Source organism: Stenella coeruleoalba (assembly GCF_951394435.1).
Source record: "Stenella coeruleoalba genome assembly, chromosome: 1".
Taxonomy (NCBI): Eukaryota; Metazoa; Chordata; class Mammalia; order Artiodactyla; family Delphinidae; genus Stenella; species Stenella coeruleoalba.
In genome coordinates this window covers 165,715,576-165,739,718 of record NC_137169.1, presented here as the reverse complement: position 1 = coordinate 165,739,718, position 24,143 = coordinate 165,715,576, and the positions used below count along the sequence as shown (strand labels likewise).

General features: G+C 34.7%; 1 protein-coding gene across 3 annotated transcripts in view; it reads right to left on the bottom strand.

Moving 5' to 3' along the window:
- Positions 1-4,653: 4,653 nt before the first annotated feature.
- The window catches only part of SYT14 (synaptotagmin 14), a 232,767-nt gene continuing 213,277 nt past the window's right edge, over positions 4,654-24,143 (bottom strand). For all 3 annotated transcript variants that reach the window (XM_079922065.1, XM_079922064.1, XM_079922061.1), the window contains 2 exons: positions 14,481-14,670; positions 4,654-10,639 (listed from right to left, as the gene is read on the bottom strand). In XM_079922065.1, the coding sequence (XP_079778191.1) occupies positions 10,326-10,639; positions 14,481-14,670 (504 nt within the window). In that variant the 3' untranslated portion in view covers positions 4,654-10,325. The remainder of the gene's footprint in view (positions 10,640-14,480; positions 14,671-24,143) is intronic.

The following is a 24,143-nucleotide window of genomic DNA, read 5'->3' as shown; positions in this document are numbered from 1 at the left end:
TGCGGTAAGCTCATAAGCAAGTCTATTATTTTTCCTTCTTCAACCTTCAATGTCTTAATAATGGAAGCCCAACATGGGGGAAGGGGGGAATGCAGCAGCACGTACTGGGAAGGGATACAAATTCTGTAAACTTAGTTGGAGGTCATGAGTCCATTTATTTTAAGCAGAAGTGTTTCATGTTTTCCTTGTGTTTAAGTAACGATGACTCTTTTAAAAAGAAAAACCCTAAACCAGACCAATTGGGCACTGGTGTTCTACTCTTTAAAAAATTAACTTAAAAGGCTTCTGGTTAAGTTATGGAACTAAGGATTCAAAGACACTCAGAGGTTAATGTAGCAACTTTAATTTCTGTCAGTTTTCGAGCACTAAAAGTTTAAACTCTTTTGAATATGGAAAATAGTACTTGTTAAGTCTGTTCTTATACGTCTTTGTTGCTGGAAATAAAATGGACAAGGGAATGAAATATGAAAAACATCTAAATTCAAGGTCTTTGGGAAACATACAATAACTACCTAATTAAAAAAGAATTAAAAATCAACAAACTATTCTTGCCAAATAGAAAATGATTTTGTTAAACAGAATGACAATACTCATATGAATTATGACAAGTTCACATTAACTGAAAGAGGAGGCTAGATAACAGTGTATATGTATGCATACTGCAGCTAAAGATACTATGATCACTTTAAAGCTACTTAGTTTTATTCCTGATTTGAAAACTTTAAAGGAGTTTATTTTAAAATGTTTAAATTTGTTTGTAGTCTATTTTCTTTGCATGTCAGATTTGACTTAGAATTAAAGAAAATAATATGACCCAAACATTTTGATAGCAATATTTTATAGCACATTTAAGTAAGATTCCTTTCAAACTCAAGATCTGAATAACATCTACATATATCCACTTGATATCTGCTTATGGAACTGACATTATTTTATTTTGTGTAACAGACACAGTAACACTTATTTGTCGATAAGAATTCAGGCTGATTTTTGTGTATCATCATCAGAGAAGTCAGATGCTTACTAATTCCAAACGAGCACTAAAATGTAAAGAGATTTCTTACAGAAAGGTGAAGAAAAGTAACTTGTAACCCACACAAAAATTTATTCTCTGGAAAATTAAACTGCCATTAAAATCTCCTTGGATTAATAATTTTAACAGTTTTTACATTGTTTACACAGAGGTCAGCAATTTCTTTAAGTAATACAATTATACAAAAGGAAAAAGGCACCGAGACAATCGGTGTATAGATAGTAGAAAAGTTGACATGAGAAAAAAATGCAACACACAGCACATTTTCAATTACATGAAAATGGTTAGATATATGCTCATTCTATAAAATGGGTTGTTTCACACACACATCTGTTTATATTTTTAATCAAAAATGCAAATTAATATGTGACAATAATACAACACTGTTGATAACCACACAGACGCTATATTAGTAAGATCCATTCATGGTATAGAATCACTAGAAAATATTTGGAGACAATTTAAGACCAAAGGAAATGTTAATCAGCAGTGCATTTCTTCAGGTTGTTTAATAGAGTATTTTGCTCATAGAGCATTTAAACTTCATCACGCTGTTATATACATTATTAGAAAAATAAGTAAGAAAGCTCTGTAGAAACTATACTATTAAGCTTCTTGCCTCAAAAAGAAAGAAAGAAAGAGGAAAGGAAGGAGGAAAGAAAATAAGGGAATACTGAATAAAAGATTCCACTAATTGAGTTTTCCATAAAAATTACATTATTTTGACAAATAAAACACAATGTAAGAGTACTGAGCAGTGATGACCATCATGAGTTTTAGAAAAAGAACAGATGCCAACATTTATCAAGACCCTTAAAGCCCATATAATAACTGTTTCTCATCAAGACTAATTGAACTGAAAAGTAATATAGATACATTTTCTTATTTCAAAATTCTAGTAAAAATCCAGCCAAAGTTTGGCTATCCCCTCTGTGACAGCTTTAAAGATTCCTCAAAATTGTTGCCACTATATTATTTTCACCACAAAAAGAAAACTCATCTCAATAAAATTATGTAGAAACATTATAAATTAATTTTGTAATGCAAGCTACTACTGGAAATTTTCTCTGAGTAAATTTAAAGTAATATTTATAATTGCAAAATACTGTTGGAAATGTCACCATTATTTCCTAGCTGTGTTTCAAATGACTGTTAAAATATACGTAAATACTAAGAGAGCCAATTTATATGTAAAAGCTACCCTGGTCTCCCCTCACAAAACAAATGCGACATAGTTATAGAATGTTGTAAATATTCTCAATATTTATGCAAACAGAATGCCCCAACAAGAACAAGCACCCTCCCTGCCCAAAGCCTTCCAATGACACTATCTACTTCAGTTTTCCTTTTTAATTATGAAAGTGCCCAGTTAAGTCAACATGAACAATTTTAAAACCAGGAATTTAGAAAAGGCTTTCTCACAAAATTTAAAATAAAAAGAATGTTCAAGCTAGAGGAGGAAGAGAGAAGACCAAAAGGAGAGAATTTACGATATAATGATCTAAAATCTCATCTCCAAGAAGTTGGCTTCCACTCCATTACGACTGAAATCATACGGAGGTATTAACGGGGTCATCTTATACCAGAGTGCTAAGATATTGATCCTTTACACTTTAGGGGTCTTTTCTTCTACTGGTGCTTATGTATTACTTTCATCAACATTAATGGGGGTTATGAACAGGAATCACTGGTAAGGACCAACCCTGAGGGTATAAAAGGTTTGGTTGTTACCGAAAATAATACCATCTGGAGGAGGTGAGCACACTCAGAAATTGACAAATGAAGTGCTGGCAAGAGGTTCACAGCCTTCAACCAGATGTAAAAGCCAAGAGAGACAATAAATCTCAGAGATAAGGGAAAAATCCCTATTTTTCTCATTGAATACAATAGCCATATTTAATATTAACCGCTTAGATTTATGGAAATAAGCATTCAAGCAATACCTGAATATATAAACAAATTTCAGATAATTATTTTTTCAGTGTATAATAGAGTATTATATTTCATCTGTTGGGTATTCATTTTAATCACAAAAAGTGTCAGGTGAGAGATCACATGTTAAAGGAAGAAACAGAAAGGTGTTAGGTTTTTTCTTTTAAAAATAGTCTTGAATATTTAAAAGACAAACTCAAATATCAAACAGTCATCAGAATAATAAAAAAAGAGTGAAAAAGGACCCTGAAATAATAGGACAATTTGAGATGCAGACTGTCAAAATGACATTGAAATAACGTCAAACATCTTGCAAAACTACTGCCACATCAGTGACTTTGTTCTCATAATTAATTATTTAGAAATTTTTATGTACTAATTTTATGTACAATAAAATTATGCCATATTTTTGTTAGATTAATAATCAAATTTCCTTCTCTGCTCCCAACCCATACAGCATGATATTAGGGAACTTCACACTATTCAAGATTAGGTGCACAGCAACAATAGCAACCATCACAAGAGATACAAGAAACTTAATGACTAAAGAGGGTCATGCTTTGCTCTCTCTCTAGTCTCTGAGAAAACCTATCCAGTCCTCTCTACTATCCAGCACATGTGATTAAAATGAAAAAAGTCAGGGTATCACTTTTTGTTAGGAATTATGCAGCTGTGATGAACTCAGAATTCCAGTGTGAATGTACATGAATAGGACTGGGGAAAAAAGTGTGGGAGGAAGAAAGAAGGAACATTTTAAGCAAGATACATACTTGTCTATTAGGAGGAGAATAAAGCAAGATTCTTACATTCATTTTTGATAATGGACTAATAATTCAAGTTTATCAAACTCTTTCACGTTAAGATTATGTTAACCAGATTTCAAGCTATAATCGGACCAAACACAATGATACAGCAGCAGTCACAAAACAGCCTAATTCCATATTATTTCAAAATTCAAATAACCTCATTTTTCAGTGGGTTAATCACAGATATTTGTTGGGAAAAATACTTTCAAAATGTAAAATACATTCATGCAAAATATTACACCAGAGAAGGAGGTATGCCTACATTATAAATGAGGGGAAATAGGAACTCAGATGAACCTATATACGGCATTTATTTTTAGAGAAAAAGGAGGACTTGAGGCTGCTGTATTAACTTGTTACTTGAAATAAAAGACCCTAAGAAAGAGCCAAGCAATCAAGGAAATAGAGATCAGAGCAGAAGTGATAGAAACATTGCTATCTCTAGTGAAGAATCCAGGAATGAGTACAGGAATGAGGTTCATCTGATGAGTGTAATGACAATGAAGCCATTCAGGATGATGACAAAAGACAAGAAAGCTTACTATACACAAGAATGAAAAATGCCACCACTTATGGCTGCCACTATACATACTTAAAGGTCAGCCTTATTTCATTTAGAATATTGACAGATGTACTAGGTAAACACCTTCTTCAGACTCTCTCTTTGCCTTGTGTCTATCATTGTAAAGACAGTTTGGAAGGAAATATTTGAAAATAATCCAAAGTAATTTTCAGGAATCATAAAACTAACATAATAGAATTTATTTACAATACCATGAAACACTTTGAAAAAGTTATCTTGAATGTGAATGCACAGGAGCTCATAATTAAGTATCACTTTTAATTTCTCATTAAATATCTTTCTCTTTAAGGCAGCACACACACACACACACACACATCAACAGCACTAATCCTAGTCTTAATCTTGCTCTTCTTTATCACTATCACACTTCAAGAACTAATCTATGGTTAGACAGCTGCCAATGATTCTATATAATGAGCTCAATATTCTATACCAGTGCCTCACAGACAGAATTTCCTGGGGAGCTTAATAAAATGTAGATTCTTGGGCTCCACTCCAGACCAAATGAAATAGAATCTCTGGAGGTGGGGCTTTGGAATACAAATTAAGCTCTCAAAATAATTCTTAAACACACTATAATTTGGGAACCACTGTTTTAAATTTTGCCCTTGGAGAGAATAAGTTCCTTGATGGGAGTCTAATCTGTATTTATTCTCTAAGACCCAACCCAGGGGTTATTTTCTCCAGGAAGATTTTTCTGAACTCCACATTGTACTCCTGTGCTAAGGTTACACCATTCTGTGGCTATCCCCACCTTAGCATGCAAGCTCCATTAGGGCAAAGACTTTGTCTACCCAATTTGTTATCTCTGCATTTGTAGCACTTAGAAAAATACATGGTACATAGTAGGTACTAATGAAGACATAAATCCATGCATAAGATTCATAAATATTGAGCCATATAACAGTATTATTGATTTCCTCCGTAGGGAATTTAGTTTAGTCAATATTTATAGTGTGCCTACTATGAACAAGGGGCACATAAAGATAACAAGATAAAGCATTAAGTACTACCGAGGGGAGAGACATATGTAATAAAATTAGCTGTAATCCAGTTAAACCTTAAGAAAGGGTAGAGAAGCAATTTAAATTGCAATCAGAGTGCAGAGGAAGACAAGTCTTTCCTTTCACCACTGGTATGGGCAAGATACGTGTTCATGGACACAGGCTATCCACTTCGTAGGGCAGAAAGGGGATCGTGTACAATTAAAGTATTTTGGATTCCCAACAGTGGACAAGGAAGAGAACAAATTGATTAATACACTTTCAGAATATAAGTAAGTATAGGGTAAACTGGCAGAGTAAATTAATCCCCAAGTCTTTGAAAATATGTCATCTACAAAGTATGACACAAAAGTACCATCTGTGTCCCCAGAAGACAAAAAACCCCTCTAATCTTCTTTTCTTCTTTGCCTTGTATTTCTCTTTCCCAAGCTCTGTTTTTTCCTTCTCTTTTTCTAGTGCTGCCATCCAATTAAAGTGGGTGGGATTACTGATGAATATAATGTTGTCCTGTTTTTTCTTGCAACTAGTAAAGAGGGATGCAATTGCAATATGTATAATATAGGTTTTAGAGTAATGTATATGTGGGCTCTAATCCCAGTTCTATTATTTACTTACTGGATGACCTTAGGCAAGTCTGTTTAACCTCTATCCTGCAGTTTCTTCATCTATAAAATGTTGATAATATCATTTACCTCACACCACTGTTGTGAGAATCAAAATAATAAATTATTGTGCTAGACCTTACTAAATTATAGAGGTTACCATCATCATTATTAGACATTTTGGTGGATACAGATGATGTTTTAAAGTGAATTTAAGAAAAGTGCTCCATAGTACGTTTAACCTTGTGCTCAATATTGAGTTTGGTTGGTGACGATGATACTGATGGCCACCTCCAGTGTAGGTCATGGGTGAACTGGGGACAGTAAAATGGAAAAAAAAATGAAAACTTCCGAATAATAGCTATCAATGAGAAAAATCTCTATGAGTAGACTATCTAGTTTATGTAGGCAAATGGCAATTTCATGGAAGTGAATTTGTGTTATCGCCATTAACAGCTGGATAGAGACCTTGAAAAATTTGTTGGTGACTGCTGTTGTAGTTTCATCTAAAGTTTACACTTTCAAATAGCCTATCTCTCAGTTCACTTGAAAAACTATGATATCATTTGATCTCTATCTCCATCTTAAAGAACACCCTCAGTTCTATGAACTCTTGCCCCACTGGTTCTACCTTCCTTTTGCAAGCATTGATTATGCTTCTGATTCACTAGATAAGTGAAAATGATGATGGTATGAAGAAAATGATTTAACATATAGCCCTGGGCTTCTGAACTAGACTAGATGAAAGTGCCCTACCAGGCCCTACAACACTTAAACATGTATGTATTAATAAGGGTAGTTTAGATATTTTCTCACTGGTTTTTCTTTTTTAAAAATTGTGATTCAGTTTATTATTTTTGTCACTAAATACAACATTATTGAGAATTCACTGAATGCACAGTAAGAAAATACGCAAAGAGATTTCACACAAAATGCGAATAGTACAGAAGACATAAGATTACGGAAGAAAACTTCTTAAAGGTAAGAGGATATACTAAACAAATTCTTTTCTGATTTAAAATACACTTTGCGGGCTTCCCTGGTGGCGCAGTGGCTGACAGTCCGCCTGCCGATGCAGGGGAGGCGGGTTCAGGCCCCGGTCTGGGAAGATCCCACATGCCGCGGAGCGGCTGGGCCCTTGAGCCATGGCCGCTGAGCCTGCGCGTCCGGAGCCTGTGCTCCGCAACGGGAGAGGCCACAACAGTGAGAGGCCCGTGTACCGCAAAAAATAAATAAATAAAAAATAAAAATAAAATAAAATATACTTTGCTTCCTGGGCAGTAATAAACAACTACATGTTGCAGCTCATTTGGGAGACAAATAAAACTTGTAATTCCATGCTCAGGAGCTCCCATGAATGCCAGTCAGTCGCTGTATTTGGACTATCTCATTTTATTATAAAACTTAGGGGATTTTAAGAGGAAAATAAGAAAGTGGGTTATCTTTCTCAAGTTTCTCAGACAACACCTGCTGCCCACCAGTGGGCCCCTATTTGCTTTAATTGCTAAGATACAATATTTTGCCTTTAAGCTTTCATGCGAATCCAAGCACACAAAGGAGCAGTAGTACCGTCTCGTACGTTAGATTCAGTAGAGTGAGTGGGTCTCTTAAGCCCTATTTAATCTTTTTCTAAAATAAGAGACAAATTTGGGGGAGTAATTACTCTAAGCTGTGTCAATCCAAAGGATAAAAAGATATATATTTTGCTGTGTGTGGAGGAGAATGGCAGCAAATAGCACCCAAAACCAAATATAATTTCTCGTAAACATACGGAGGAGAAAAATAATCCATAAACTTGATAAATGCTTTTCTATTTAGTTAGCTGAGAAAGCCAGGGCACCTTCACCTATACAAATACATATATATATGTGTATATACACACACACACACACACATATACATATTGTATATATATGTTGTGTGTATAGGCATGTGTGTGTGTGTATACAGATACACATACATACACTTCATAATCTTTGAGGACTTGGCAGCTGGGGTGGAGGTAGGGTCTTTCTTGAAATATTTAAAAATTGTTGATTAAATTTTAGGCCATACCGGATTTGATATACTCAGACCAGATAAACCCCTAAGGATGTATCCAAGCACACACACACAATTCTGGGCATAGTCTGAAGAAAGACAGATTTAACAAATCACATTTAGTTAGTGTTCTTTTCCTTGCTGTAGGAGAAAGCACCAAGCTGGTCTCATATGTATTTGATTAGGCTTTGTTACAGCTACAGAGAAGACTGATAACTCTTTTTATTATTAGGGCGATCCCAGTTGTTAGCAATGCAGTTAGTTGTTTCAAAGCCAGAAAAGATACTTGCAGCATCAAATGCCTAAAACCAATTTCTCAGTAAAATCTACTGCCCCCCTTCCAATCTCTTTCCATAACTGTTGCTAAAAATACTTTCATGAGATATTTTGTCATTTGATTCATGTTTTAACTGTATAACCTAACTCATTTATAAAACCCTGGAAAATGCTCATTAATGTAATAATAAAAGAATAGATTTTTCCCTTTAATGCAACTCTCTAACACACATTCTTAAACCCCATGTCACCTGATACGGCATTTGTATTTTATCATATAACTCATATGTATGAATGCATAGAGCTGCCATTTTTTAAACTAAAAAAATATTAGGAGTTCACTGTCCTTTTGGGTTTCTTTTAAGGCCTTTCAGTACAGCCAAGCTGAAGTAATAATATCTATGCATGGTTTTGTTATTATGGTAATAACAAGTTCTAGCTTATAATAATACATAGTACTTAGTTGGGACTAGGAACAATGATATACCGCTTTTTAGTAATTGGTAAATAGTATGTTTCTAATTGAACTAGAAATTAGAGAAAAAAAATATTTTTCATATATAAAAAACATATTCTATTTAATAAAGTATATGCATAAAATTATATATTGGATAAGAAGCAAAATTAAAAAGAAAACAGCTTATAATATTCCTGGTAATCAGAGTTCCTAAATATAAAAACAACAAATGCCTTGCCATTTAAAAAAATTAGCACATTATACAACTTTTACATACTTCTGAGGAAATAAAGATCTTGTGACACTGCTTTGAGGAATCTAATCTTCACATTTATAAAAATTGAAGGCCTAATTTTGCAAATACAACTTTCAAGCTGTATGAGCAAATTTAACTTACATGGAAGGCACAGGATGACATCACGCTGAAGAACGTACCTGTAAATCTCAAAAAATCTAGTCACAAGTCACTAGAAACGTCTTAAGGAATCTCAGAACTGTTTTTAACATGATGTTCTGATTCACACTTAGAACTGGAGAGTCTTTAGATCACAAATACAAATTGAAGAAAGAGTGAAGAGAACTGTTTCTTATTTGAATGCTACCTGCTTTATGCAGTGTTGGTTACTAAATACTCAGAGCAGATGACTAAAATTTTCTTTAACTTGAATTGTTTTCAATTTTCAACAGCTTATTCACTATATTTTTTTAGTTTGTAAAAAATGTATTTTCACGTTATTACAATTTTAAAGAGTCAACCATTGAAAGAGATTTTAAAGTGAAGTCCTGCTCTATTAGCTTCCTACATTGGAATACAAGAATACAGGAAGTGCTTTCAACAGAAAGTTACATGGTCTACAGTACAACCTGTCTAGAAGACTTGCAAGGGACCAGTACAGTAACTTGGTCTCTTTGGATCAGGCAAAATCAGAGGCAAATGAAGAAGGGAGCTTTTCTTAAAATAACACATAAAAAACATTCCCTTATGAAAATGAATACTTGCTTGCACTCAGACTTAGTGCTATTGAGAAGAACTGAGGCACAACAAAACTAAGTGCACAAAGGGAAAATATCTGAAATAAAATGATTTTCAATGTGATTGAAACCTTTCACCGTTAGATCTGACTGACAACGCTGGAGAATGACTTTCTCATATTAAAGAACATTACGAACACCAGGGATGAGCCAGTCAAAATATGTCCTGTGTATATGGAGGGTGACCTAAAAGGGTGCTGTAACTAAAAATTCTGATTTTCAAAATCATTTATAATTTTGATTTTTCATAAAATTATTGGCTCTTTTGCTAGAGTAAAATTAACTTCAAACCAAAACGATGCTCTTAAAGTTCTGGAGGATTGTCAGTTTAAGAAAGATGAAAGTTTCTCATTTTCTCAAACAAGCTCTACTAGAGACACTTCTTTTCTTCATTTATGTCAGTATTAGATGTTCTTTCCACAGAATTTAAAGCATTTGGGTAGAATGTTAAAGGTGATTCTTCAAAGAATAGATCTTCCCATGGTGACTAGGTACGAAGAGTAATGTTGTACTCAGAAATGATGCTGCCTTGAACTGCAATTGCTCATTAATCCTAGTCATCACGACTCTAGCAACGCGTGCCATCTACATACTTGCTGTCCTTTCGACTCTTTCATTTCAGTCCAGTGATTGAGTTCCTCTTCTCCAGAGCTGTTCAGACCTAAAGAAATCCAGCCTATCATCTCTTTTCTTTTCATGCTGCGTTTGTTATACACAGACAGTATGAGTGTCACATCAGAGAGTTGAAATAGGGCCACTTGAAAAACAAACGTTTCCTTGTATACTGGATTTGGCTGCCCTCTGCGGATGGATGTCTTGCATTTGGACATCTCTTGACCCATGGAATTCAGTAGAGTTAATTTAACATATGTATCTATAGAAAAAAACAACATACCACAGATATTTGAAACAAACTCAAAACGTCTTTCTTGTAACACTTGTTGAGAAGATTAAGTGTTTATACTTTATAAGGATATGGTGTATACCATGTTTAGTAGAAATCCAATAATTCCATTTTGATTAAATGATAATAAAATGTGACAAGTACAGAGAATGCTAAGTAGGCATCAAATCTTTTGGGGGTGATAATATCTTAACCTCACTATTTCTACATTAGAGTTAGAATTTAAAGGTATACCTCATAATCCTTCCTCCACCCTCCCACCCCCATCCTTGACCTCCCACTACCCGCCCTTCCCATCCCCACCCCCGTTTAGCTTCACTAAGCAGGACATCATAGCATTAATAAACACTTAGCAAGCTCAATTAGCCACAACACTGTAAAGCATTCCACTGTGCTTTCAGAGTGTAAGAATAAACAAACGAATAGAAATGAAGGCAAATGGTAAGGAGGGAAAGAGAAAGACAAGAATGCAAAGATGACGTCAAAACAGCTTAGGATGAAATGTCAAAAAAATCTCTGCATGGATGTGGTTTTTAAATATATTTTTAAAACATTTAAGGGCCAATATGAAGCCAAATGCACTAAGGGCTCAAAGTTTAGCAAATCAAGTAAAACTTTCTCCTGGTTTCATGCAAGAATACATTTAATGTGCTTTTTGGATAGTTAAATACTACAGGATTCCTTTTTGGCACAATTTAATGTGAAATTTTAGGTATGGTATCTTAACTATTTTCATGAATTATAAAAAAAAAATTGATGTGATGTTTAGTGTACCAAGTGAAACATAACAGTTCATTACCTGGTTACTTGGGAGATAAACCCTCTTTTCAAACAACTGTGTTTTCAAGTTCTTTAGACTCATGCAAATTATCTTCAGCATGTAGATCCATCATGTGTACTTCATATCAAAATTTCAATTAATTTTAATGAAAATTGCAATATTTCTCATGAAATAGCTATTTCTACTTATGAGTCAAAATATAATGAATGAAAAAATAAACCTTTAATTTAAAAAGTTTTGCTAGTTTTATAGATACTCTGAATACCATCATCCATAATCAGAGATAAATTCTAAGTTAGTTTTCTTTAAAGTACCACAGATAATAAATGTGCATTTTTTTTGGAAATCAACATGGTGGACAGCTTCACTGCTGGCAAGTTTTAGGGTATTTTGTTTTTGCATGAAAAGACAACATCCAATTAGCCTCTACAGGAACTCACCTCGGATTATATAAACCTGTCCACCTATCAAGTGTTTTAGACAACAGAACAGTCCATCTGACAACAGGGGGTGGAAAGCAGTAAAAGAAATAATGACCAGATGTCAATTGTTGGGTGAAAGAGGGTCAAAGGTTAGAATTAAAGAGGAAACACTGTTCACTGGAGTGGAAGAACACAAAACTTTAGCATTTTAATTCAGGTAGAGGGTTGAAAAAAGGGTATGTTGGGTAAATTTCATGGAATGAGAATTTTTAAGGTCATTGTGTCATCTTAAACAAAAATTACACTGTTTTAAAGGGGGACACCTTTATAAGGACATTTTCTTGGTCTAAAGCACATTGAACATAGAATCATGCAAATTATCGGACCATAAAAGACTGAATAAAAGTCATTAAAGGATCATTATTTTTCTAAATTTTTAAGTTTATCCATGCAATATTTAACACTTCAAACACTTTTTTTTTACTCCCAATGTAATATAAAATTAAGTTATGCAAAATAAAATAGAACTACCAAAATTTTTGTTCTTGAATGTTACCACTGTTCCTTTGGGATAAAAATTGGATTAGTCAGTCTATAACATAGTTCAAAATTTAGAACCTAGGTATATATGAAGGGTCACAATCTTATATACAATAGACAAACTGATAAAATTGTCATATTTTACTTTATAAATACTCTACTTCATATAATTAGTTTTAATGTTGACTTATATTTACCTACTAGTTACTTCCCAGCTAATACCATGAACTGTCCTACTACTGAAGATCTAATTCTAAAATAATGGAAATTGCTATAACCTATTCTTTAACCTGATAGATCTACTCTATGTTGTGGATGCAAATCTCTCTTAACTTGTTTATTGTCCATCCCTACCTCCACCCACCCCCTGCTTCATTTTAGTTCTGATTAGTGTTTCTCTGTTTCTATCAGAGTGGGTTCAGCAACAAGGACAGAAAGGCAAATCTGTCATTTCATTCTGCTGCTTTCTAGCATTTCAAGTTAAAGATTTGTCAAAAAATTAAACTATTAGCTAAGCAGGAATTGCAAACTGACAGCTTGTGGCTAAATGTAACCCCAAATAATAGACCACGTTGAAAAATTTTGAATCTGAATGTCTTAAGGCAGGGTGTGCACCCCTGCATTTATCACAGGCCTCTCCATGCTCCTTCTCTCTCATCTACAAATTCTGCTCATTTAAGTTACTTCCCAGGCCACTTGAGTTTTCATTCCTAGTGTGGATTAATGACGATAACCAAGTCACACTTCCAAAGCTCTTTACTCTAGTAATTGCTTTTTTCCACCCTCTGAATGTTTCCTTCTGAAAGGAAAAAGGGGACAAATAATAATTCCATCCTTTTTACGTGCCTTTATCTGATTTGAGTATCACAGTTACCCTGTGAGAAACACAACCTTAATTTTACATATAAGGAAACAGCCTTAGGGAAGTTAGGTCACTCGTCCAAGGGTAGAAATAGAAATCTAACTTTGGTCTTCTGACGTTTAATGAAGGCACAGATACATTGCATGATGTATGTAAGAAGTGAGGTTTCCAGTACTACTGAGGGCACACTAAATATATTTTTATGACTTTTCACTTTGATTGAAAAAATAATTTTTAGGATATTTAGAAGTAAAGTTAATTCAAGGGTGGAAAAAGTTTCCCCTCCAACAGATATTTGATACTTGGAGTGAAATATTGCTTCAAGCAAGTCTGTAAGAAATTGTTAAACAAATTTAAGGTTGGCATTATTATTCAAGATTTCCTTTCAAATTTTGAGTTTAGGCCGTTATTAACAGCTTTAATTTTAGAGAAATATAAAGAGGCTGCTACTTTCCCAGTTTATTTCTACAGATCACAATAAACAATTTTGGAGGTATACTGCATGACAATTTCTCTGTGCATAACCTATCCCCAGCCTCCTGAGCTGGGAGAGAGATAAGAGAGAGAAGAGTGAGAGGCATATAGACAGGGCAGAGGTATCTACACCATCTAGCCTTCCTTTCCTAGCATCGAGCATAAATATCAAACTATTCCTTATTCTGTTTGTCCTGGTAAAAGCAAAGCACATTCCATTTAAGAAAAGATTCTGCTGGCAGTACTGATTTATAATTTTAAAGGAGGAAAAATGTGAAGAAACAGTTTTTTCTTAAATTGTTAAGGGAGAAAAGAAGGAAAAATATAGAAGTACACACATTAGTTCATAGTACTGCATGCAGACAGGAAACATGACATCGATCTTCAGTTAAAAACAACAGCTATAAGCATTCGTCATCATATTTGTGGAGTGTTACTACCTTTAAAAAAAAACCTGTAACTTTTTCTGGCATTAGAAGATAATGGCTATGATGGGGCTAATTCATTCTGCAGACACAGAAAAAGTTAAAGTCTTGCCACCTTACAATTAATATTTTGAATTTCAGATCTTTCTACTTCCCAAATGGCTGGAAATAGAAAACATGAAACAGATTAGCTGATGAGTAAACCATCATTGATTGGTTAAGACTAAATGATAGGACTGAAGGCCCTACACTGCGAGTCTCATAAGTACAGAAAACACTAGAATTAAGAAAAATATTTTTCACTCACTGGGTGGTCTGTTTGCTGCCAAGTTTTTGAAGTGGCTGCCTTTTATCACTTCTGCTGATAGTCTCCCAGTTGTGGCATTATAAAGCAGGCCAATGAGGATTTCTGGAACTGAGCCATGTTCAAGAGACTGACAGGAGGATGTACTTTCACTACAGGAGACTTCTGACGCGCTCATTTGGGAGTTACAGCCCTGCAATCAAAAATGAAATCTTTATAGTATTTTGTAAAAAAAGATATATTAATAGATACATTGGTAATGCCCTGCTTATTGGAATTAGGTAGATAAGTCATGAAAAAAGCAAGAGTTGTATGCAAAATTCCCAAAACACTAGATTAGAAATGTTCTTAGCATATTTTAGTTCCTGGATCTCTTTTCATTATACAGCAGTCAAAGGAATGACAGGAGATGAGAAGGTCTGATAAATTCTTGCATGTTTGGATACAAATCAGAGAAGATAAATTTCTTAAACTCATAGGTGTCAATGAACTCTTTCCTGAATGTAAAAAAATTGTTTAAAAGATGTTTTGACCTTAAAAGACCGACACAGATACAGACTCAATTACATTAAATGTAAATGTCTTAAGTGTCCTTTAAAGACAAAGATTGGCAGGCTTTGATGAAATAAACACAAAATCTGCTACTTATAAGTCAATATGTAAAACACTGATATACAGAAATTGAAAAAAAGAGGGTGGGAAAATATTTACCATGCAAATAATAACCAAAAGAAAAGCGGTGTAACTGTATTAGTATCAGTCAAGGTTAGCTTTAAGGCAGTAACTATTACTAGAGATAAAGAGGTACACTCAATAATGATAAAACTGCAAACTTACCAGGAAGATAAAGTAATTCCAAATTTGCATTATTTAATAACATGGGCTCAAAATAAAAGAAGCAAAAATTGCCAGAACTAGAAAGAGAAATAGGCAAATCCACAACCAGTGGGGTTGTCCACATACTCCTTTCAGTAACTGACCAAACAAGCAGGCAAATAGATACAGTAATGATGTAGAAGATTCGAATATCACAATAAGTAAAACTGACCTAATGGTAATATGCAGAACACTCCATCCTACAACTATAAAGCATACATTTTCTCAAGCATGCAGTGGAGTTTTTACAAAAATATTTATTAAAAAAGCAAACGGGGGCTTCCCTGGTGGCGCAGTGGTTGAGAGTCCGCCTGCCGTTGCAGGGGACACGGGTTCGTGCCCCGGTCCGGGAAGATCTCACATGCCGTGGAGAGGCTGGGCCCGTGAGCCATGGCCACTGAGCCTGCGCGTCCGGAGCCTGTGCTCCGCAACGGGAGGGGCCACAATGGTGGGAGGCCCGTGTACTGCAAAAAAAAAAAAAAAAAAAAAGCAAACGGGAACTTCCCTGGTGCCACAGTGGTTAAGAATCCGCCTGCCAATGCAGGGGACACAGGTTTGATCCCTGGTTTGAGAAGATCCCACATGCCACAGAGCAACTAAGCCTGTGAACCACAACTACTGAAGCCCACGTGCCTAGAGCCCGTGCTCCACAACAAGAGGAGCACACCGCAATGAAGAGTGGCCCCCACTTGCTGCAACTAGAGAAAGCCCGCGTGCAGCAACAAAGACCCAATACAGCCAAAAACAAACAAACAAACAAATAAATAAATTTAAAAAAGCAAACGAATTTCAAAAATGAATTTCAATGATGGAAATCATTCAGAATGTTTTTTGAATCAGCTAGAAATCCAAACTAAGTTCTAGTGAAGAAAATTCCTATACATTTGGAAATTAAGGAAACAAATATAAATAATCCATGGGTAACTAAATGATAACTAAAATAAATTATTTGTAAAGATTAATAAAAATAGATAAATGTTAGTCCAATTCAGAAATAAAAGAGACAAGGCACAAATGAAAAAATATCAGGAATGAAAAAAGACACTACTACATATTCTATAGGCCATGAAAAGATTTTAAAAAAATGAGTAAGAACAGGTTTCTTCCAACAAATTTTAAATTTTGACGAAATGGACATATTCCTAGAATAGTACAACTAAGCAAAGTGGACACAAGAAGAAATAGAATATCTGAACAGTCTTACTGAAGAAATTGAATTTGCAATTAAAAACCTTTCCAAAACCAACAAAATAAAACTCAAAAACTTTAGCTGGATGGCTACAATAGTGACTTCTAATTAATAATATTAGTCTTATGCAAACTCTTTCAGATAACAGGAAAAGAGGAAACACTCCCCAGTTTCCTGTAAGAAACTAGCAAAACCTTAAAACCAAAATCCGACAAGGACATTATTAAAAAATTACAGGATTTTCTCATTCATAAACTTAGATTTAAAACTCTAAATAAATGCTGAGCAAACCAAATCGAGCAACATGTAACATCATACTTAATTTTTTTTTAATGTTTCCCCTTTGAAATTGGGGATGTGACAATGATGTCAACTATTACCACTTCTAATCAGCACTGCACTGGAGATTCCAGCCAGTGAAGGTCCTAGCCTTATGAAAGGCAATAAAATGAAATAAAAGGTATAATGACTTGGACTGTCCTTATATGCATACTATATAGTTATGCACATGTGAAATCTAATCAACTCCACAGAGGTATTACAGTCGCCTGCAAAGGTAAAATTTAAGAATCCATATATTCCTATATACCAGGAACAAATCCGAAAATAACATTTATTTCAAAATAACATTTATTACAACATAAAATATAAAATATCTAGGAATAAATGTACAAATGACATGCAAGGACTCTATACAGAAAACTATGACTATTATTGAGAGAAATTTAGAAGTGCTATATATACTATGTTAATGAATTATGAGGTTCAATTTTGCAATACTGTCTCCAAATTGATGGAATAAATGCAATCATAATCAAGATCTCAACAGGTTTCTTTGTGGAACTTGACAAGCTAATTCTAAAATGTATGCGGTATATATATACAATGAAATATCATTTAGTCTTAAAAAAGAAGGAAATCTGCCATATGTGAGAACATGGATGAACCTGGAGGACATTATGCTAAGTGAAATAAGTCAGTCACAGACAAATACTGTGTGGTTCCATTTATATGTGATATCTAAAATAGTCAGTCATAGGAGCAGAGAGTAGAATGGGGGTTGCTAGGGGCTGGAGGAGGGGGAAATGGAGAGTTACTGTTCAATGGGTATAAAGTTTCAGTTCTGCAAGATGATTAAGTTCCAGAGATCTGCTGTACAATATTATATCTACAGTAAACAATATTGTACACTTAAAATTTGTTAAAGGGTAGATATCATGTTAGATGTTCTTACCAGAATAAAAATAATAAAATAAATTACAAGATAGGGGGCTCTGCTCTACTGAGTATCAAAATTTATAATAAAGGTACATTATTTAAGACAATGTGATAAAACAATGTCTAAGAGACTGTTAAATAGAAAGTCCACTAAGTAATCCATGCATAATAGACAGTTAATTTACAACAAAGGTGGAACACCTCTGAAACACATATACTTCACAATTAGCTCAAATCCCAAATATGTAAAGAATACCTATAAATCAATAAGAAAAAGACAACACAATATAAAAACACTTGACAGATACTTGAATCAGCACTTTCACAAAAGAATGGTCAATGAATATGTGAAATGATGTTCAACTTCATTACTAATCAAGGAAAAGGAAATTAAAACCATGAGCTAACACTACACAACAAATAGCTGGGCTAAAACAATAGTGTGGTGAGGACACAGAGAAATGGGAAGTCTCATATTCCAATGGTTATAGTGTAAAGTGATATGTTCTTTTAAGATGTTAAAAATACACATACCATAATATCTGTCAATTCCATATATATACATCTCGATCAGGAATATGTGCAATGTTTACCAAGAGACATATGAAAGTACGTCCATAGTAGCATTATTTATAATGACCTCAAAGAGTGGAATGGATAAACAATTTGTGGTGACTTCATATAATTCAGCAACTATACTGTACATACAGTATATATACACTATACAGCAATGAAACTAATTATAACTACATTTACAAACATGATTTTGAGTGCAAAATGCTGAACCTAAAAGGATATTTAGCTGTACGGTTCCATTTATGTAAATTTCAACAACAAAAAACCAAAACAAAAACCAAATAAAGACCAGGCAAAACTAAACCCTAGTATTTCAGATGTATGAATAGGTGGTAAAACTATAAAGAGAGCAAGAAGGTGATTAATTTAAAAGTCAAAATTTTGGTTAACTCTAGGGGTGGAGAGAGAAGAAACAGTGATTAGGAAGGACATGGGGGCTTCTGAGGGGTACTGGTAATGTTTTATTTCTTGACCTGGATGGTAGTTAGATGGGTTGTACATTTCTGCCTTTTACACTTTTCTACTATGTGTTTGGTTTCACAAGAAAAAAGATTTAATGAAAGAATTACATGACACAAGGATACAACATATACAAATTAACAATAATAAAAATGTTTAGGACTTTCTTTGAACATTCCTAAACAGATTCACTCCATGAGTTTAAAAAAAAAGACTATAATACTATTTTCTATAACAAGTTTTTAGATTTAAAAATTACGGATTTAGATTTTTAGATTTAAAAAATCTAAAAATGTCTTATACAAGTCTTCAAGTTTGAATCTAGGTTGGCCTATACAAGTAATCAAGGAGAATTAATACATACTTGGTGACTGAATTAGCTCACGGGACTAATATTCAGAGGGATAAAAATCTCATATTTTCAAATCTAACTCTAAACCGTAGAGCAGAAAACCAAAAGGAAGATAAATCTTATATTCCTAAATCATGGGTACACAAAACACATAGTTTGGTATGTTTTCATGACAGTTGGAGGAGAAAACATAATTTTAGTAAGTTTCAATTAGGATATATCATCACTTATGAAAATAGTGTCAAAAACATGCTCAAGCACATTTGGTGCATTTGCTACATTAGGCTATTATACTAGCAGCATCTGTTAGAATACTGTGAAATACATTTTTCATAGTATAGCATTTTTCATATTAACCTACTGTCAGATAATAAGATGTGAATCTAATATTTTCTTATCAACACAGAGGTCATATTGCCGATTTTGTGCAACAAAGCGATGGCCCGAGAAAGTCTTGGGAAAGGTCTTTCTTGCTCCTGAGAAAAACAGCTAACTTATCTCCCTGCTTTACTGCTGCAAAAATGTCCTTGTCTCTAAGCCCAACAAAGAAAAGCAAGAGTGATAAGATTCTTGGTGATCACATTCTATTTTAGTAAGCCCAGCTGAAATACAGTAGTATTTAACAGAAAAAACAAAAAGCTATTGTCTGAAGAGTTCATTCTGAATTTATACCTTAGAAAAAGTGCTAATCTCATGGTCTTTCTATTGCCATCAGTGTAACTGCCTATCCAGGGTTGGTATAGGTGTGGCAATCCAAGGGGATCACTGATTACAGCAAAAGCAGTATAGAATAACTATATAAATAGAGCAACTGCAGTAAAGACAAATTAAATACAGATACTATATACTCAAATGGCATCTTTCCTCCAACTATTCCTCAGGGCATGCTGCTCCATTCAGTGTGTATTCAGGAATCTCTACCTACTCTCACTGCAGACTCCATCATTAATTTATAATTGAGGCTTCCCTAGGTGGCAGTAACTGCAGGTGATTAACCCAAAGTCAAACAAATCCCAATCATAATTGGGTCTACTTAAAGGAATCGTCCCATAGGCTCCCTAAAGTAAAAGTATAACTTCCTCCCATCTAACATAATACTTTATTTCTTTTTTAATACTTCTTCTCTTTCCGCCTGAGTCCTCTGCCCTAGGGTGAAGGATTATAAGCAATTCTGTAAAAGTAGAAAAAAAATATTTAATTTTTCAGAAAAGTGAATAAACTCTATATAATGTTTACCATAAGCAGAATTAGTACTTATGGCAGACATTACATGTCTTTAATGGTGCTAATAGGTTAAAATCAGGTAGGAACTTGTAAATATAGAGAGAAAAAAGTAAGATTGAAAATACAACAGAACTCCTATTAAGTAAACGTATGGGGCTTTTTATTAATACTAAACTGACTCCACCTTACTTGTAACCACTTCTACTCAGTACTTTTAAGGTAAAAGTGATGAACTCTACAATGATAATTATTATGAATTTGAATATTTTCTGTTGAATTTATTTTTCACTGTGGCTAGAAGAAATTTTCTGCTTTTTAAGGTAATTTGACCCAAAATGCTTCCATTATACTTTCCTGGAAATGGAGCGATGAGGGCACTGAAGTGTAACCAGAGGGCAGCCACCTGCTGCAAACCTGGTGAGCTGCATCTCCAATAGCGGTGCTCGCTCCTCGGGGGCCCTTCCCTAGCCCCAAGGCACTGAGTGCCTATCAGACAAGGTAAGGAGGAGATAACCAGAGGCAATTTAAGGAAGGAGAAAGCAAGAACAGCACAGCTGCTCCAAATCTTACCCCCCTTCCACTTCCACGCCCTCCCCAATCCAGTGTAAAGGACAGCCATTCCGTATTTTGGTAGCGGTAAAAACACACCCATTGACTCTAAAGGATAACTTACTGGGATGAGCAGTGGATGGGTGGATAGTTTACATTTCAGAGTGGTGTTGGAATCAGGATGCTTTTGGTTGCAAGTGACAGACAATGGCCACTGGCGGGGGAAAGAAGTGGCCCTCCCAGGAAGGGTCTGCCCCAAAGCAACAGGGTACAGAGGCCATCAACAGCTCCCAACCAAAAACACAGGAGGGACAGAAACAGAAAGCATCCAAAAGGACGGACAGAGAGCTGGATGGCAGCAGCAAGCCCTCCTGCCGTCTATGGGCCCCTGTACTTCCACTAGGATTCAGCCTGCAGAACATCAGTCTGTCTCCCTCCCTCCAGGGAAGCCTGGTGCTGAGAAGCTTCAGGCACTTAACCACCAAACTGCTACCAAATTTAACTGGCTTACAAGACACAGGGAATTTACTAGCTTCTGTAATATAACAGTTAATACAAGGGTAGCTTCAGGTGCTCACTGATCCAGGCTTCAACCCATGTCACTAGGAAACAGTTCTCCTCCATTCCTTAGGCTTGTTTCCCAAATTTGGCTTTATTCTCAGGTAGACTCTTCGCTCCAAGTTGCCAGAGTTTTCAGTGGCTCTGAGTGTTGTGGGAAAGAGGAAGACATCATCCTGATTGCTCTCACCAAAACCCTAGAACTCACCAGTTAAGACACGTGAGATCTAATTCTGGGCTTTGGAATGAAGTCACTTCATCCAAAGTACAGGAGCAAGTTGGTCTCCCAAGCAAAATCTGGACACTATGGCCACAGAAAACATGGATGCTAGGCAGAAAAAACAGATGTCTACTACAGAGCCTATTCAACTGACTTGTTTGCCCTGCTTTTTTTCCCCTTGGCCTTCACTAAGGACTATCAACCCTGCTACTGAGGGGTTGCACCAACTGTGACTACTTCCCTCTGTCTCTTTGCTGGGTTTGGTCTGAGGGCCTTAGCCTTGCAAGAACCAAGGAAGAGGAAAAGATGGGTCAGCAAAAGGGAATGTTACTACACTCAGGGAACACAGTATACCTGATATACAGGTTAGCTAATGAAGAGTGGGAAAAAAAGTAGAAAATTCTCACTTTCTCTTTCATACAGAAAGTTGTTTCATGTTAACACTGAAAACTTATTGATAAGATTTAAAATACAGCAAAAATTGTAAAACAAAAACAAAATCTTTTCTATTACTAATGTTTGAATATATCATCATGGAGAAATGGTCATAAAAACTCCAGCTTATCAAAATGGTCATAAAAACTCCTGCTCTTATCAGAAATTTTGCATTTTACATGCACATATTATTTTTTGCTACATTCAATATGAACATATTTAAATTGGCATTTCTGCACACATGCTTGTGAGATTGGTTTATTAAAGTTTATAAAATTGGTTTAAAAAGTTTATAAAATTTTCCCCATGCTCTCAAACAACTACTGTGCTATATAAACTATTTCAGAGGATGAAAAGGAAAAGTACCCAGCTTCTCTTTTGAGATGTATAATTTTGACACTAACTAGACAAGAAGAACATCAAATTATAAACCAATCTCACTTAGAAACATAGGCAGAAACCTCAAGTTAAACAATGTTAAATTGAATTCAGAAAAAAATGCACATATATATATGTATGTGTATGTATATATATACACATTTCATCAAACAGATATTATTCCAGGGAAGTTATTTGTTCATTGAAGTTGGGTAAAACTTGCCTTTGAAACTCAACTATCTTTTTTCTTTCTCTTTCTTCTATAAGAATCTTTTTGACTACTGATTGAATTTCTTAATGGTAATAAGTCATTTCATGTTTTCTATTATTCCTAAATCAGTTCTTAGAAATTTATATTTCCAAAAAAATTGCTCATTTCATCTAAGTTTCCAAACTTGTTTTTCTAGACTTATTCTCTTTATGATTCTGAAATTTCCACTGAATTGATGATTATGTCCTCCCTTTCATTTAATGTAATGTTTTTCTTTCCTGATCTACCTCCAGAGGCTTACTTAGCAGCAATTTAAAAAACCCAGCTTTTGTTTTTTAGACCTCTTTACTTTTTTTCTTTCATTAATTTCTCCTTGTTTTCCTTTTGTAACTTCCTGAGTTGAAGAATATTTAGCTCATCGATTTGCACTCTTATCTTCCTACAAATATCTTTAAGGCTATACATTTCCCTATAATATTGTTTTATCTGTACACCATAAATTTAATAGTGTTCTCGTTTTGTCTGATTCTAAATATTTCTAATTTCCATTATGCTTTCTTCTCTGACCCTGAGTTCATTTAGAGAGTTTTTTGTTTGTTTGCATATCTAGATATATAGATTTGAGGGGTGGGAGGAGAACTGCCTCTTTGACCTTACCTCCTGCTATTCTACTCCTCAGTCTTGGACTTCTAGCTAAATGGGCCTCCTTGCTCTTTCCTGAAGACAACACATGTACTCTGGGCTCTGGGAACTGGCTGTTCCATCTGCTTGCAATGTTCTTTCTCCAGATATGCAAACGACTAAGCCTTCCTCTCTTCCAAGTCTTTGCCCACATGTTACATTGTCTCCAATGACCTCTTATTTAAATTACAACTCCTTTCCAACTAGCATTCTTGATCCTGTTCACTCTGTTTCTTTTACCCATAATACTTATAACCTTCTCACATACTATATATTTACTATATTTATTACCTTTACTGTATCTCAAGTCTCCCCTCCCCCGTAATGAATTAAATTCCATGCAGGTCAAAATTTATTTCTGCTTTTCACTAATGTACACCAAATAACTAGAACGATGTCCAGCATGTGGTATGTGTGTGTGCCACAGATATTTTTGAATGAATTTTTAATTTCAATCCAATGTGGTCAAAGAACAAAGTTGATATGATATTGACTCCTTGATATTTGTGGAGACTTCCTTTGTGGCCTGGCATATATATGGTTGACATTTGTAACTGTTCTACATAGGCTTACGTTTATTAAGTAGAGGTCCCACATACATAACATTAAATTAAAGTGTTACTCAAATCTTTCATATCTTTGCTAGTAGTTTTCTGCTCGATCTATCTCTGCTTATTTAGATATTCTACATACTCAATAATCTCTCAGCTCACCATCACTTCTTCCATCTTATTTCTTCC